We start from the raw sequence: 17,227 nt of genomic DNA on the forward strand, positions 1-17,227 counted from the left end.
TTCTCAGAGTCTGGACAAACTCTATAAAATGTTTGCATAGGCTATTGGCATGTGAGTTTCTTAACTTTATTTTCTCTTTAATCTGTTCACTGGTTTTTGCTGTAACTTGTTTATGGCAATCGGTTCTTGCTTTATGATATCTAAAGCATGGTTAGGAGTGTAATAATTCTGTGGAACAGACGTATTAATTAGACTTTTTCTCCTTACAGATTTTGTTGTGGTATATTTTGTCATTATGAGATGTCGTCTCTCAGTGCTTCATTTGTGCAAATTAAATTTGATGACTTGCAGTTCTTTGAAAGCTGTGGTGGAGGGAGTTTTGGGAGCGTTTATCGAGCCCGATGGATATCACAGGACAAAGAGGTGGCTGTAAAGAAGCTGCTCAAAATAGAGAAGGAGGTAAGAATTCACTTCTGGTTTTTTTTCTGCTATGAAACAAATTACTGTTAATAATATCTGAATGTTTTTCACTCTGTTCCTAATCAAGGAAGACCTCCTTGGGATTTTTTTGTTTTAGTTATTTAAGCCAGTTGAATGGTGGTTGTTAGAGTTTAAACATGCTGAGTGTCTTCTGCATCTGTCCCACAGAATTCTTCCTTCCCTGTTTTTTTTTTTTTTTCCTGCCCTGCTCCCTCTTACCCCTCTCAGAGGTCCCTTGCCACAGTGACCCTCTGGAACAGGGCCGGATTAACGCAGGGGCTTTAGGGGCTGCAGCCCAGGGCCCCAGGCTAAGGGAGGGCCCCGCAAAAATAAATCCATAATTATATACAATTCAGTGGTCACCAACCTGTCGATCGTGATCGACTGGTCAATCCTGGAGCCTCTGCCTGTCGATCACGATCTCCGGGCCGCTAAAAGTCCAGCGGCGCAGCATGGCTCAGGCAGGCTGCCTGCATGCCATGGCCTCTTGGAAGTGGCCAGCTGCTGACACGTCTCTGTGGCCCCTGGTGGCGGGGGGGGCAGGTGGGTCCGCGCACTACCCCCACCCCCAGCACCGTCCTCGCAGCTCCCATTGGCTGGTTCCCGGCCAATGGGAGCTGCGGGGGCGGCACTTATGGGCACAGGCAGCACACGGAGACACGCTGTCCCCCTCCCTGCGGGGGCGCAAAGCAGTCGGCTACTTCCAGAGCGGCATGGGGCCACGGCAGGCTGGCAGTCTGCCTCAGCCCTGCTGCGCTGCCGGCCAGGACCCACCTGTGGTAAGCGCCTCCCGGCCGGAGCCAGCAGCTCTCACCCCCTCCTGCACCCCACCTCCCTGCCCCAGGTCAGAATCCCCTCCTGCACCAGATTCCTTCCCAGAGCCCGCACCCCTCACCCTCTCCTGCATCCCAACACTCTGCCCCAGCCTGGAGCCCCCTCCTGCACCCAAACTTTCTCCCAGAAAGAAATTAATATAACAGCTGTTCTAAGGTAAGGAGTAGGCTATTCTGAATTAACTATAGTCTACATGTTTTAAGACTGAAATGTAACCACAGGACGGCTTTATGTAAATTAAAAGGCAAGTTTAGTATAGCGTTAATAGCCTCGATGCCATAATTGTGATCATTTTGTTTTAAATTGGGAAAAAGACTTTTATACAGGATCACAAAATCTAATAGCCCCAGGCCCGCAGGAGAGTTAATCCATCCCTGCTCTGGAGGAGAAGAGCAAGGTGCATCCTGTGGGCTATTCAGTCCCATTCAGTACTGTTGGCCAAACAGATCACCAGATAGTAATAGGAAACAGTTGAACTCTCCTTTTGCGCTCTTAACTTCTGGCCTGTGTTTGAGGGAGCAGCCTTGGTCCTGCACCGTCCATGGTATAAGTCTTCATAGAGTTAGCCCCAGCTTTTAGTTGGGTGTTACCCCCAGCTCCCCTCATGTCCACACAGTAAAACCTCACCCAAGTTCAATGGTGCTTTCAACGATCTGGTTGTGGGTGCAAGCTATAGAATAGGTTCCACTTGCAGGCTCACTTAGCAGTGAGGACTCAGTCCTAAATCACTCAAGTGCTAACAGTCCTCCAATGACTTCCCACAGTTCCTCCTCCTCCAATGACCAGAAGGATGGACAAATTCTCCCATGATTCACTGGGAAAGAATCATAGACGAACTCAGCTTACTGCAGCACAAAGAACTATGGAATGTACCCCCAGAAGCCCTGGTGACATACAGGGGGGTGCAGCACCTGTGAGAATGCAGTAATTTGAATAGGGTCATGCAATGAAGCTGCTCAAACTCAGGCTAGGCTAATCTGGGTGTCAATCAGCTGGACTAACTCTGCAGTAAAATCTTACCCTTGTGGCAGGGAATTGTCGAATCCTTAGACAGCCTTTCGAGTACTAAATCCTTCTGATTTTCACACAATATTCTTACTCCCCAGAATTGCAAAATGCGTTTGAGTCAGTTCTCAGTTAAAGAGGAGGAAAAAAGATTTGAAGGGTATTACATTTATTAAATATTCAGATGTGATGGTGTCTTGAATGTGACAGCATTTGGAGAACATGATTGTTTTCCACTTCAGATGACAGTCCAAATTAAGATGTCAAATCCCCACATCTCCTGTGGAGGTCAATGGGAGATATGGATGCTCAGTCACATTGAAATTCAGGATAAAAATTCAGTTTTTAATTTGGATTAATTTTTTTCATTAACTTTCTTAATTTTATTTAAAATACAGCTGTGGGAATAACTGATTTTTAATGGTTTTTTTTTTTTGGTTCACTGGCCATACCAAAAAATTGAATCAAAATTTCATTTCAGGTTGATCCATGACAAAAAAATCTTCAGCAAACCAAAAATGTGGTGGTGGTTTTTAAAAAAGTCTTCCAGATTAAATAAAACCTTTTAAAAATTAATTCTTAAATAAAATTGAAGTAAAACTCAAAACATGAAGTTGTACTGAATTAAAAAATCAAAATGCTTCATTTTTAAAGGCCAGAACAAAACATTTTGATTTTGGGAGATTTTGTTGTTTGTTTTGTCAATTAAACCATTTGGTGAGTTATCAAATTCACAAAATGTTTCAAGTGACCCAAATCAGCATATTTTGGCAAAGAAAATTTTTGTCTGAAGATTTCACCCAATTCTAAAAAATGTATGTTTTATTAAAAAAAACTTTAAAAAAAATAATTTTGCTTCCTGGCTAAGAACAGGTTTGCAGACCAACATAGATATTTGTGGCTTGATTTAAAATTTGAAAAAACCCTGCTCTCTGGTAGCAATGGCAGATGTCACACTACAAACATGAATTGGCAGCGTGTATCATGATTTGCTAATTATTTGATGCAAACTACTTAAAGCAACTTTTGACCTTGATAACTATAGGCTGGTTAGCCTGACATCAATTCTGGGCAAAATAATGAAAAAGCTTCTATGGGATTCAGTTAATAAAGGATGGGAACATAATTAATGCCTGTCAACGTAGTTTTATTGAAAATAGGTCTTGTAAAAAAAAACTGATTTCATTCTTTGATGAGATTGCAAGTTTGGTTGATAAATGTAACTACATCGATGTAATAGACTTAGACTTTTGTGTGGCTTTTCTGATTATAAAAAATTAAATGGATTAAAAACTGGCTAACTGACAGATCTCAGAAAAATGATGGGCGATCATCGTGGAATATGAGTCTTTCTAGTTGGGTTTTTACAGGGATCAGTATTAATCCTGATTCTATTCAACATTTTTCATCAGTGATCTGGAAGTTAATATAAAATCATTGGTGATAAAATTTGCAGATGACATAAAGATTAGTGGTATGTTAAAAAAATGACAGGGAAGTTGTACAGAGTGATCTGGGTAGGATGGGCCGATTGAAACAAAATGTGTGTTGTTGCAGTCAAATGCAAAGTTATACATCTTTGAATGAGGAATGCTGGCTATAGATTACGGGACTGTATCCTGGAAAGCAGTGTGTCTGAGAAGGGTTTAGAGGTCATAGTTGACAAGCAATTCAACATGAGTTCCCAGTGATGCTGTGGGGAAAAGGACGAATGCAATCCTTCTATGTATAATAAAAGCTTTATCTGGCATATTAGGTGTATGGGGGGTTCCGGTCAGACAAAAATTCTAGTTAACTAAGAGGAAGGGAGTTTGGGTGTGGGAGGGGACTCAGGTCTGGGGTGCGGGGTGTGTGTGCAGGGCGCAGGCTCTGGGAGGGAGTTTAGATGTAGGAGGGGGCTCGGGGCAGGGGGTTGGTGTGCAGAAGGGCATGCGGGGCGCCATATCCAGGCGGCGCTCACCTCGGGCGGTTTTCTGCAAGCAGCGACATATCCCTGCTGCTCCTAGGCAGAGGTGCGGCTAGGTGGCTCTGCATGCTGCCTCTGCCTGCAGGCTCTGCCCCCGCAGCTCCCATTGGCTGTGGTTCCCAGTCAATGGGAGCTGCAGAGCCAGCACTTGGTGCAGGGCGGGGGCAGTGCACAGAGCCCCCATGGCCGTTCCTCCACCTAGGAGCAACAGGGACATGGCGCCGCTTCTGGGGAGCCACTCAGAGCCAGGAAGGGAACCTGCTGGCCCTGCGCCAAACCAGACTTTCAATGAAGATTAGAAATGCCAGTTTATAGAGCTTTCTGGTTGGTAAAGTGCCAGATAACACAGCTTTTACTGTATATCAGGAAAGTAGCGAGTAGGAATAGGGAGGTGGTTTTACCGCTGTATGTGGTATTGGTGAGACTGATACTGAAATGTTGTATTTAGTTCTGGTATTCAGGTTTTTAAAAGAGCCACAAAAATGCTTCAGGGGCTGGAGAAAATGCCTTAGCTCAAGAGACTTTAACAGCTCAATCTGTTTAGCTTATCAAAAGAAAATTGAGAGGTGACTTGATTACAGTGTATAAGCACATCACAGGGAGAAAATACCAGCTACTACAGGACTCTTTAATCTATTGGAGAATGGCATAACAAGAATCAATGGTAGGAAGTTGAAGTCAGACATATTCAAACTGGAGAGTGAGGGTGACTGACCATTGGCAAGGGAAGTTGTGGATTCTCCTGGTTTTGATGTCTTCGTATCAAGACTGGATGCCTTTCTGGAAGATGTGCTTTAGCCAAACAGAAATTATTCCATTCACTACAGGGGTAATGGGTTAAAATTTAATGGCCTGAGATATACAGAATGTCAGACTAAATGATCTAATGGTCCCTTCTGGCCTTAAACTCTAAATCGTAGGGCTTATCTACAAAAATACACAGAAAAATTAATCTGAATTAAGTAAAGGTGTAATTTTAAAGTGGATTAGTTAACGTCCACATGAGTTAAGGGAGTTTATTTAGAATTAAAATGGCTGTCAGTTCAGCTTAATCCACTTCCAAAGTGGAGTCTGAATAAGAGCACTCACACAAGGATTTAAAGCAGTTTAACCAATCCACTTTAAATTAACATCTTTTATTAACTTTTCTGAGTTCCCTGTGTAGACAAGCTCTGTGATAGTTAAGATTCTTTTAATATGTTGTTCAGTTTATCCAGAATTATGATTAAAAGCCATAATGATTCCCTGTAAATGTAACTGTCTTATCTTTCTGAATATAATCAAACAGCAACTTGTTATAACTGTACATATTTATATTGTTTAGTTGATGTTTGGACAATCAGTGTTTTAGCCGAGAAACTAATTATTGCTGCTTATGGTATCTTTGGAAGTAAACGTTTTGGTAAATTTCCTTTTAAACTCCATGATTGATTCTTTTTTTTTTCTATTAACTTCTGCCAGTGATCCAAAACAACTGATTAAAGAAAAAAACCTGTAGAAGCGTTTTGGGGACGCTTTCTCATAAGTGTTTTGTCATTGCTAGCTGTGATTCCAATGGTTGAAGCCAGGTTAAAAAAGCTATGGTATCTTTCTCTTGAGTTATTTTGAGTTTAAAAAGAACAAAAAATAAAGCAAATAAATAAATAAAGCCATATAGTAAAGCTACAGTTTCCGTATCTGGTTTTCTTGATTAAAAATAAATATAAAATAAAGAGTAGTATGGTGTGTGTGATAGTCAAGTGAGATGAGCTCCAGTTGTATATATCTGAAGATAATGCCTACCCAAATGTGTACCTACATATCTTAATCAAATATGTATTCAGAGAAGCTTAGTTATGAACATATTAATAAGCATTTTTCAATGTTAGCTCATAGTTCCATTATAAGCCATAATTAAATAATTTTGAGAAATGGGAAGAGCTCTATCAGACACCAACTTCTTACAGACAGACAATAAAATATGACTTCATATAAGGGTGTGTATGTGTGTGAATGAGCATAGATAAATAGGCATATTGAGAAGAAGAAATATTCTACAAGGCCTTGATTTGAATACCAAAGCTGAAAACTCAGTGCAAGACTTTGATTATGTAAACTGCATCTCAAATGATTATAAAATAGCAGCAGAAACAAAATTAGATTGCAGCTTTACTATTTAATCCAGAATACTGGGGGGGTGGTTGGTTATAAATAGGGACCTGTTCTATGAGTTACTTTTCATAAACTAGTATTTAATGATTCAGATGAGTAGTATGATGTTTAAACTGTGTGCAGGAAAAATAGAATTCTTTCCTATACTGTAGGAATGTTGCTAGTCTCCCAGATGCATGCCTGTTGTTTTTGTGCATGGGCAAAGTGAATTAATGTCTGGGACCCTGACTTGACATCCATTTAAGGCCTTGTCTACACTGCCACTTTACAGCGCTGAAATTTTCTCGCTCAGGGGTGTAAAAAAATACCCCCCCGAGAGATGCAAGTTTCAGCACTGTAAAGTGGTAGTGTAGACAGTGCATCAGCGCTGGGAGCGCCACGGGGGGGGAGGGGGGGTTTGCTTTTTTTTTTTTTTTTTTTTTACAGCGCTGGGCGAGCTCTCTCCCAGCGCTGGTGCCCCAACTACACAGCCACGTTAAAGCGCTGCTGCAGCAGCGCTTCAACGTTGGTCGTGAAGACACACCTCAAGTCAGTCAGAGTTGCATTGAGCCCTAAGAGTCTAATCCTACAAAGTGCTGCTAATCCTCAAATCATCCCTAACTCAATAACCAGCACAGATTTTCACCTGATGGAAATGTTCAAATTCACCTATTGTTGTAGACGCTGCCTCTTTACATTTTAACTGAGCAGCATCTGCTAACCAAAATCCCCTCTGTTGCGTTGTAGAACTGTGCAGTTCAGTCATTATTCATCGCAGGTCATGGATTACTATGGGGGTTTTGAGTAACTGTTCTCAGAAACTGTGAAGGTAATCAGAAATACTTTTTTATATTTTAAAGTTGCTGAGATGCTGCAGCTCATTTCCATAAATACCTTTTTAACAGACTGTGATGATTACAGATATAACTAAAAGAAAAGGAGTACTTGTGGCACCTTAGAGACTAACCAATTTATTTGAGCGTAAGCTGTAGCTCACGAAAGCTCATGCTCAAATAAATTGGTTAGTCTCTAAGGTGCCACAAGTACTCCTTTTCTTTTTGCGAATACAGAGTAACACGGCTGTTACTCTGAAACAGATATAACTGTTAGTGTTGGAAAAACTTAGTCTGAAATCCTATTTTTTTCAACCAGTAAACAAACAAATAAAATAAAGAGCCTCTGCAAGTTACAGAGGTTTAACTAGCTCTTATGTGCAACTATTGGTGCACTACTCACATTTTCTTGTTGGAATTTTGCCTGAAAAATGCTTTGATTTAATTTTAACATCACTATTCTTTAGCAGTACTTTGAAACCTTGCAAACTATCCTTACACTATTGATGGACAATAGTAATATGTCTGGTTTGTTTACTCAGTTTCTAGCATGTATAAACATTCTTTTTCATAACAGGAATACTAATATACAAAGAGAATAATTCAGTTTTATGCAGCATACCAGTAGTAAGAAAACACAGCCATTATAGTATCCATCATACGTACTGCTGGTGGTCTGTACAAGCTGCAGTGTAAACTCCGAGGGTGAAGATTGGGAATTGTGGCTAAAAGGAAAGCAAATTAAACTAAACTATTACCGAGAACCATTGATTAACCAGCCTTACCACTTGTGAATCAAAAATGTTGTTTTTGAGTGTGCTATTAATTCTCTGTATTTTATCCTGTCAGTCATGCCTGGATAATGTGTTTTAGTTTTGTTGAGCATCAAGCATAAAAACATGTTTTCACTAGATCTGATGCTGTTGTCTTTGAAGTCTGGCTACTCTCAATGGAACTGAATTTTATATTGTCAGGTTTTCCAGTTTAGATTAGTTTATGTAAGGAGCTTATGCTGTTGTTTTTTAAAACTGATTTATAAAAGTGGACTTGTTACATGGTTTTAAAAAAAGAAAAGACAATTTGTTTGCATTTTTATTTCATGATACACCTCCAAAGTGGGTCTCTCCCCTAAATGCTGCCCATATATGTAACTTCCAAGCTAGATGAGTTCAGTTTAATCACATGAATGTCACAAATGTTTGCAGTCTTAAAAGAGAGTATGTGGTAATGCTAAATCTAGGACACAAGAGTAGGAACTGCAAATAACTTTTGTGAGCAACAAGAGAAAAGCAACAGAGTAAAACAGAATAAAACAAACTGAAATCAATACTTAACTCAGTCAGGACTAAAAATAGAGGTGTTCTTTTTGCTTGCAGTTTATAGATATTAAAGATACTCGGTGGCAGTCTTGACTGGATTTCCTTTCTGGGAGGTTTATGTGATGAAGGGCTATTTTAATGTCATTTTATCAGCTCTTTATAGGAACTATTTTTCCCTTTCATCTCAGTATCTACAAATAATGCTTTTCCATAGACTGTTTCTTCTACTAAAACTTCTGAGAATCTTTATTTTAATTCTTCATTTACATTTAAGAGGGGGAAAAAGGCCATCTTCTCGGTAACCAGCTCAGTTACGCCAATGGTGTCTACAATCATCCTTGCCTCCTGTTTCATTTGTCTTTTGTGAAAAATAAATAATTTAAGATACTTAACTTGACTCTGAGGAGAATGGTGCTCTAACCTGTTGTTCTTGTTCCACCTCAGCCTCTGACTGGTGGCATTTGTTGGGCAGGGAACTCTGGCTACTACGCTGTCCACTTCAAACGTTGTAAAATGAATAGTTGTGGCCGGGGGAGAGACGTCTAGTAAGAACCTTTGGCCGTGCCTGCTGCTGAAGTTGGTCTTCCACTCTTTTCTCAAGGAGATTTTTATGGAGGGCTTAAATCCTGTAGGATTTCTGTGTTTGTTATTTTCCCTGGGGACTGTAGACAGAGGATAGCCTTAGATGATTCATTGAGCACAAGTGCTACTTAAGTCTTCAGAGTTATTGTTGTCACAACCAATATGATGCCAAAACACTGTCAATGTCTAGCAGAGACACTGTTGGAAGAGATGGTATGACCTCCTCAGAATAGGCTGATTGCTGGAAAAAATAGGCTTTATTTTTTCATTGTGTATGTATGTGGTTTTTTTAACTGTATCTTCTAATCCAGTGGGTTTTCAAACTGTGGGTCACAACCCAGTACTGGGTCACGGAATGGGAAGCACTGGGTTGCAGTGACTATGGTCAGCACTGCCAACTGGACCTTAAAAGTCCCATTGGTGGTGCTGCCCAGCTAAAGCAGGCTAGTTCCTACCTGTTCCGATACCACGCTGCAGGAAGCAGCCAGCAGCAGGTCCGGTTCCTAGGTGGTGTGGGGCCACGGGGCTCCGTGCACTGCCCCTGCCCCAAGCACTGGCTCCACACTCCCATTGGCCGGTTCCCAGCCAATGGGAGCTGGAGGGGGCGGTGCCTGCGAGTGAGAGCTGAGCAGAGCCGCTTGCACGCTTCTACCTAGGAGCCGGACCGGCTGCTGGCCACTTCTGGCGTGCAACATGGTCCACGGTGCCAGGACAGGCGGGAAGCCTGCCTCTGCACCCCAACTGCGCCACTGACCGGGAGCCGCTGGAAGTAAGCCTGCGCCCCGACCCCCAGCCTGGAGCCCCCTCATGTACCCCAAACCCCTCATCCCCAGCTGCACTCCCAGCCCAGAGCCCTGACCCCCTCCTGCACCCTAACCCTCTGCCCCATCCCAGAGCCCCCTTTGACACCCTGAACCCTTATTCCCTCACCCCCGCACCTCAATCCTCTGCCCCAGCCCCGAGCCCCTCCTACATCCCAAACCCCTCATCCCCAGCTCTGTTGGGTCGTGGGCATCAACAGTTTTCTTCAGCTGGGTCACCAGAAAAAAGTTTGAAATCCACTGTTCTAATCCCTTGTGCCAGCCTCCCCAAACTATCATGAAAATCTATCACAGCTCCCGCACAAAATCCAATTGTCTGCATTTTATCGCATGACAGATCTATTTATGAATATGGTATAGCCATACATTGGTAATTTCTAAAGTAATGTCCATGATGAGTTACATATTAATCTCATGCCTCTTACCTAAGGTATTTCTACTACATGTGATATGTTATACACAAAGCTCCATGTGGCATTGTGAATCTATTATACAGCTGGAACCCTAGATTTGTATGTGGTCCTACGTATCCTCTCCCTTTCCTATCATCCCACGGCCCACTTTGTCCAGTACAATCAGTATGATATTCTGTCTATTCTTTATTTTGAAAATAAATTTAATGTATGCTGCCTCAATTTTAAATTTCCAGTATGCAGCAAATTTTTGGATTGCTAGTGAATGAATTACAGAAGATGTGATAGGAAGACTAAGGGATTGACAACTAGCTGGAGGACAATTGGGGCTTTTTGGGAGATGGTTTTGGTCTTTGGTGTCCCGCAGGCTGTTGAAGTTTTTGGCATTAGGAAAAGTATACATCTCCCTTTTCCTTTTATGCAGGTGCAGATTATTTTAAATTTGGAGGGAAAGTTGCATTACTCATCTCTCTCTGTTGGCAACCCTTGACACCAAATAGCTGCCCTGCTGTGTCCCCTTCTAATATCTGCCATGGTATTTAATGACCCATGGCTTTTGCTGAATGATTAGCTGTTTGTTATTGTTGACTTTTAAGGTATCCTCAGACTTCATTGTTAAGGAGATATTAATAGGAGCAATTCATGCGTCTCTCAGGTAGTTTGAAGACTCAGGGAGAGATCCTTGTGTTATTTTACACTCCGCTCACATTATGAGTGTTCTCTCTGCATCTATTTAGACTGTAGGCCAGTGATACTCAAACTGAGGCTTACAAGCCACAAGTGGCTCTTTAATGTCTCCCCTGCTCTTTGCAGCACATGATATTAAAACACTGTGTGATTTAATTAACCAATCAGGATGCTTTTACTATGTTATTAGCCAATTGTACATAAAATAATACTTGGTCAGTCATTTTGCTGCGAGAATTATAATTCTCGCAGCAAAATGACTGACCAACTAAACTAAACATTTCCCCTGTCATACTGTTTAAACATGAATCTATAGTACTATGGCAAATGAAACAAATTCACTTGACTATGGCTCTTTTGTGTAATGTTGATTGCTAATTTGGCTCTTGAACCACAGAGGTTTGAGTATCACTACTATAGACCATTTGTTTAATGACAACATGGAGTAGCACAAAAGTCCCTGGTTATGGAAAATTATTTATTTTTCTTATTGAAACTAGGAACATGCTGTATGATGAGCTGTTAAAATGGCTTGTGGAGAGACTGAAAGGTCCATCTCCCCCTCGCTGTAGGATACTAGGCATAGGAGCATCGATAAGAAATTAGCTGTTCCTTCCAGCAGTGGACTGAGTCTCTGTTCTGTGGGATCCCTAATATGGGGTTGGAGGTATATTAACAGCTTAACTAAAACTCTGCTAGTGTTAATCAAAACTCCTGTTGACTTCATGAGTTGAGTAAGGATCATATAATTTCACTCATTTTACATAGTTTCTGTACTGACAAATGGAGAAATAGTGATGAATAAGAGGCTATTGCAAATGCTAGCTCTGAGTCTAATATAATCAACTTAGGTCCCAGTTGTGCAAATACTTAAACACAGACTTTATGCCTGTGAGTGGTTCTTTACATGTGTGCACGTGTTCACAGGATTTGGATCCTATTTTACAAGCTTTTTGGGGGACAAACCATCTTTTCGTTATATGTAGGTCCATAGCCTAGCACAGTAATGCATCAGTCTTTGGTTTGTCCCTCTTGGCACTACTACAATACTAATAATAATGGGCTTTTGAATAATGTTTCTTTTCTCTGAGAGGGCCAGTAAAATACTTGGTAAGGCTAGTAATGCTCTCTATTTTTGCTTTTTTGTCTGTTTCCAAGCTTATTTTTTGTCTGCATTCCCACAAGGTGGCTGGGTGAAGTCTGTGCGTACAGTTTTATTGAAAGCAAAAATCTCAAAGAATTTGCATGCCAACCTGATAGATGTATCAAAATTGGGGCTGTCAAGCTATTAAAAAAAATTGATCACACTATTGAAAAAATTAATCATGTGATGAATCTTACTATTACATAATAATAGAATACTATTTATATAAATATGTTTGGATGTTTTCCACATTTTCAAATATATTGATTTCAATTACAACACAGAATACAAAGTGTAAAGTGGTCACTTTATATTTATTACGAATAGTTACGCTATTAAAATACAAGAAATAGTATTTGTCAATTCACTTAATCGCAGTACTGTAGTGCAATCTCTTTATCATTAAAGTTGAATTTACAAATGTAGAATTATGTACAAAAAAAAACCTGCACTCAAAAACAAAACAATGTAACAAGTCCACTCAGTCCTACTTCTTGTTCAGCCAATTGCTAAGACAAACAAGTTTCTTTACATTTGCAGGAGATAATGCTGCCCGCTTCTTGTTTACAACGTCACCTGAAAGTGAGAACAGGCGTTTGCATGGCACTGTTGTAGCCGGCGTTGCAAGATATTTACGTGCCAGATGCGCTAAATATTTTTTTGCATGATTCAACCACCATTCCAGAGGATGTATCCATGCTGATGACAGGTTCTACTTGATAACAATCCAAAGCAGTGCAGACCAACACATGTTAATTTTCCTCATCTGAGTCGGTTGCCACCAGCAGAAGGTTGATTCTTTTTCAGTGGTTCTGTAGTTTTCACATCAGAGTGTTGTTCTTTTAAGACCTCTAAAAGAATTCTCCACACCCCATTCCAATCAGATTTTGGAAGTCACTTCAGATTCTTAAATCTTGGGTCGAGTGCTGTAGCTATCTTTAAAAATCTCACATTGGTATTGTGGTGGGCGGTGCCCCACTCCCATGCCAGATTGGGCTTCAACAGGCCAGAGCAGCTGTGCAGGGCGGTAGCCAATCAGGGAGGGCCTGTTAGAAAGCCAGTTAGGGCCAGTATTACAGCCAGGCAATCAGGGCTAGGCTAGGCCCTATATAAAGGCTGCCCAGGAAGGGATCAGGCAGTCTCTCCCAGGCCTTCAGAGGGTGAAGGTCCATCTCCTGCGTGAAGAGACTAGCACCAGGGACAGCGCAGTGCTGGGCAGGCAGGGGGAGCAGAAGGGAACTCCCACCTGGGCGGCTGCGGGCCCTGAGAAAAAGGGCCTTGCCAGTGCAAAGGGGCTGAAGGGGAAGCAGCCCAGGGAGAGAGACGGACAAAGGGAGAGAAAGGGAGGAAAGGCAGGAAGGCTGCCGCCAAAGGGTCCCTGGGTCAGGATCCAGAGTAGAGGGCGGGCCTGGGTTCCCCCCACCCTTTCCCCTTGCACTTCCACCTGGCCCTTTGGAGTGGCCATCACGGACTGCACCAGACCCTTGCCAAAAGGGGTTAGACTTTGGGGTGTGGTTGGCCATTATGGCCTGGGCAAAGAGAAGGACTACTGATAACACCAAACCCCTGGAAGGGGGTGAGACCGGAGCAGTGGGCACTGCCAGAGGGCAGTGTCCTGAAGAGGATGCTGCAAGCTGGGAGCAACGCGGGTTGAGATGCCAATCTCGGGTGAGAGACAGACAGGACAGCACCGGCAGAGGGTGCTCCGCATGAACTGAGTTAATTCCCAGAGTGAACAGCAGGAGGCGCTGAGGTGGCGAGTCCCAACCTCATCACAGGTACCTTCTTTGCGTTTTGTCAAATCTGTAGTGAAAGTGTTCTTAAAATGAACACCATGTGCTGGGTCATCATCCGAGACTGCTATAACATGAAATAAATGGCAGAATGAGGGTAAAAAACAGACCAGGAGACATACAATTCTCCCCCAAGGAGTTCAGTCAAATTTAATTAACACACTTTTTTTTTTTAACGAGTATCATCAGCATGGAAGCGTGTCCTCTGGAATGGTGGCCAAATCATGAAGGGGCATACGAATGTTTAGCATATCTGGCACATAAATACCTTGCAATGCCAGCTACAAAAGTGCCATGTGACAGTTCTTACTTTTTGGTGAGGTAAATAAGAGGCGAGCAGCATTATGTTCCGTAAATGTAAACAAACTTGTTTGTCTTAGTGATTGGTTGAACAAGAAGTAGGACTGAGTGGACTTGTTAGCTCTAAAGTTTCACATTGTTTTGTTTTTGAGTGAAGTTATGTAACAAAAACTCCTATATTTGTAAGGTCAAATTTGACGATAAAGAGATTGCACTACGGTACTTGTATGAGGTGAATTGAAAAGTACTGTTTCTTTTATCATTTTTAAGTGAAAATATTTGCAATAAAAATATAAAGAGTACTGTACACTATATTCTGTTGTAATTGAAATCACTATTTGAAAATGTAGAAAAACACTGGGTCATGTACCCACCCCAGCACATGTAGAAGGCCTAGTGTCCGTGACAATGCTAATGTAGGTTATATGCTTGCCCCCTGCATTGGGATGAAAGGGGGGGAAGACAGAAGGCTTTGCACCTTTTCTTTTCTTTTCCTTCCACCTTGCACATCCATCCACCCAAGGCCAGCATGATTGAGCTCTTAGTGCTTTCCTTATGGGAGAAAAAAAATCTGATTTTTAGAATGAAAAATTAAGTTTAATCACAAAAAAAACCTCACAATCCATCACTATGTTAGTATAGTTTGGTGAGAGCCAGGCAGAGCTAAAATTTTATGTTTATGTACCAGCATATAGCATTCTAGTTTTTAAAAATTGGGGTTCCCAGTAGCAGCAGTGAAAACAAAAGCTATGAGTAGTATCAGCAACAGAGGCAGTGAAGCTGTTAGCAGACTTAGAAAGAGAGTGCTGAATTGATTTGCATTCAGTTAACATTTGGAAAGTTAACTTTGCAAGCATACAGGCTAGGAACAAATCTTTAAAATGAAAGCTTAGATTCTACACAAGTTGTTGTCACTCACCCAGTGAAGACAGAGTCACCACAGGTAAGTGTATTTCTCTAGTCCTGCTAAGTAGAGATGCTGTTGACGTGAAAATCAGTCATTAAAAAAATAGTTTAAAAGTAGTGTTGGAGACTATACCTACTAAAATCTTCCTGTGACGATGTGTTTTTTGCAAGCATCTTCTCCTAGTTCGGATCTATTTTTTTCTCTTCCCTGTCGCCCTGAGAAAGGCCTGCACAAACAAAAGAAGTTAGCTGTAGGGAAACACACTAAATGATTATACCCAAAGTGCTGTCAACTTGAAAAGGTAGAAAATATTTTTTCTCTAGTCACTTTCAGCTCTCGTCATCTTAGATATTATTTGAGACAATAGTAGTTAAGACTGTACAGGGTGAATAAAAATAAATGATTTAAAAAAATCAAATTAGATTTTGTATTTAAATCAGATTTTTTAAAATGTAAATAAAAAAACAGGTGTAACAGAGTACAGGTGGACCCCTTTATCTTCTGCCACTTATTCACCCACAAACCAGCCAGAAACCTCTGCTTTGGTGCAATCACCTGTGCTCTTCCCACCACCTTGTAGCTACAGACAGTGTCAGGCTTGCAGCCAGCAGGGGAGAGTGGCCTTTAACTCCCTAGCTTCTCGCTTTCTTCCTGCCAGCCTTCATGTAGCCCCTGGTTAATGAGTCTGGCAGCTGTTCCCTGTTTGCCACTTAGGCCTGGACTTACTCAGCCAGCTCCAATTCCCCTTTTCTGATTGGAGCTGGTGTGACAGAGGTCTGGCTCAGGGTTTCTAGCCAATACCCTGTCACAACAGGTTTACTTATTAAAAAAAATTTTTTTTTTCAAATTAAATTTGAAATTGTGAACCTATGTTAAGTCCTCAACTTAAAATAATCTATTAAATAGTTTAAAATACCAAAAATAATATTAAACAGTATATGTTTGCTCCCACGTTTCAAAAAACAACAACAAAGGCACCCTGAACTGCTGGAAGTCTCTGGCTAAGCACCTGCAACCAGCGTTTGCTGAAGTGATTAACCAGCTTTTCACAGCAATAGCCTCTTCTGCAGGTGCAGAGAGAGTATTTTCTTTGTTTCAGTTTGTTCAGGTCAATAGCTAGTTCATTCCAAGTTCAGAAACCCACTGGGAGCTGAATAAGCGGGAACACTTGTTTTCCTCTTGAAATCTGTGCATAAAATCTAGATGTGAGAGGATGGGATCTACTACTTCCAAAATGTTGAAGGACATAGTGACCAGAAATAATCAGCTCAACTCAAAAAGAAAAGGAGTACTTGTGGCACCTTAGAGACTAACCAATTTATTTGAGCATAAGCCCTCACAGCTCACTTACAGATACGTCCCCTATTTAATCGATCAATTAGTTTTAAATGCAAAACATGGTTTAATAAACTTCTTGATCTTTTCTTTATTATGTATCCAGCACACTTAAGGTAGTTGCATTTAATAAAATACAACAAAAACATTAAAATGCTATTTATGCATTTTTAATTTAATTTGCATTTCCACCCAAATAGAGCTTGCCAAAAATCACAAGAAAAAATTAATCATCTGTTAAATAAGAAATGCATCTTCACCATTTTCTAACATCATAAAAATGGAAAAATGAAGTAAGTTAAGCTATATAATTGCTTAAATAAATATGTATAGATGTAGTGTATCTTCCTGGTTAGGAAAAAAGCACCAAATTTAGCATAAAGTCTATATTTAGTTGCAAATCAACATGTTTTATTGGTTATCAACCAATGAGGCTCAGTCTTTCTTTGGGAACATAACTAAAAAGTACAACTGCAAAACATGATTAAAATTGATGATTTAAATCAGTTTCCTGCATGCTGATTTCAATCTTGATTAAAATCGGTGATTTAAATTGCTTTGATTTAAATCATTCCACCCTGACACCATATCAGACAAAAATGATTTTTCTGTTTGTTTTATATGGACTGTGTCCCTTTTAATCACCTAGACCAATTAAGCAGCTATGTGCTCTGTTTATAATGATCTCTTCGTAAGGCATTTGCATATTAAGGTGACAATTATGGTATAAATGCTTAG

At 40.9% G+C, this 17,227-nt stretch overlaps 1 protein-coding gene across 1 annotated transcript in view; it reads left to right on the plus strand.

The window, feature by feature from the left end:
• The first annotated feature begins 240 nt into the window (after positions 1-240).
• MAP3K20 (mitogen-activated protein kinase kinase kinase 20) overlaps positions 241-17,227 on the plus strand; it is a 117,084-nt gene continuing 100,097 nt past the window's right edge. Inside the window, exon 1 of the mRNA XM_077830054.1 lies at positions 241-399. Coding sequence (XP_077686180.1) covers positions 241-399 — 159 coding nt within the window. The remainder of the gene's footprint in view (positions 400-17,227) is intronic.

Source organism: Eretmochelys imbricata, chromosome 11 (genome assembly GCF_965152235.1).
Source record: "Eretmochelys imbricata isolate rEreImb1 chromosome 11, rEreImb1.hap1, whole genome shotgun sequence".
Lineage (NCBI taxonomy): Eukaryota > Metazoa > Chordata > Testudines > Cheloniidae > Eretmochelys > Eretmochelys imbricata.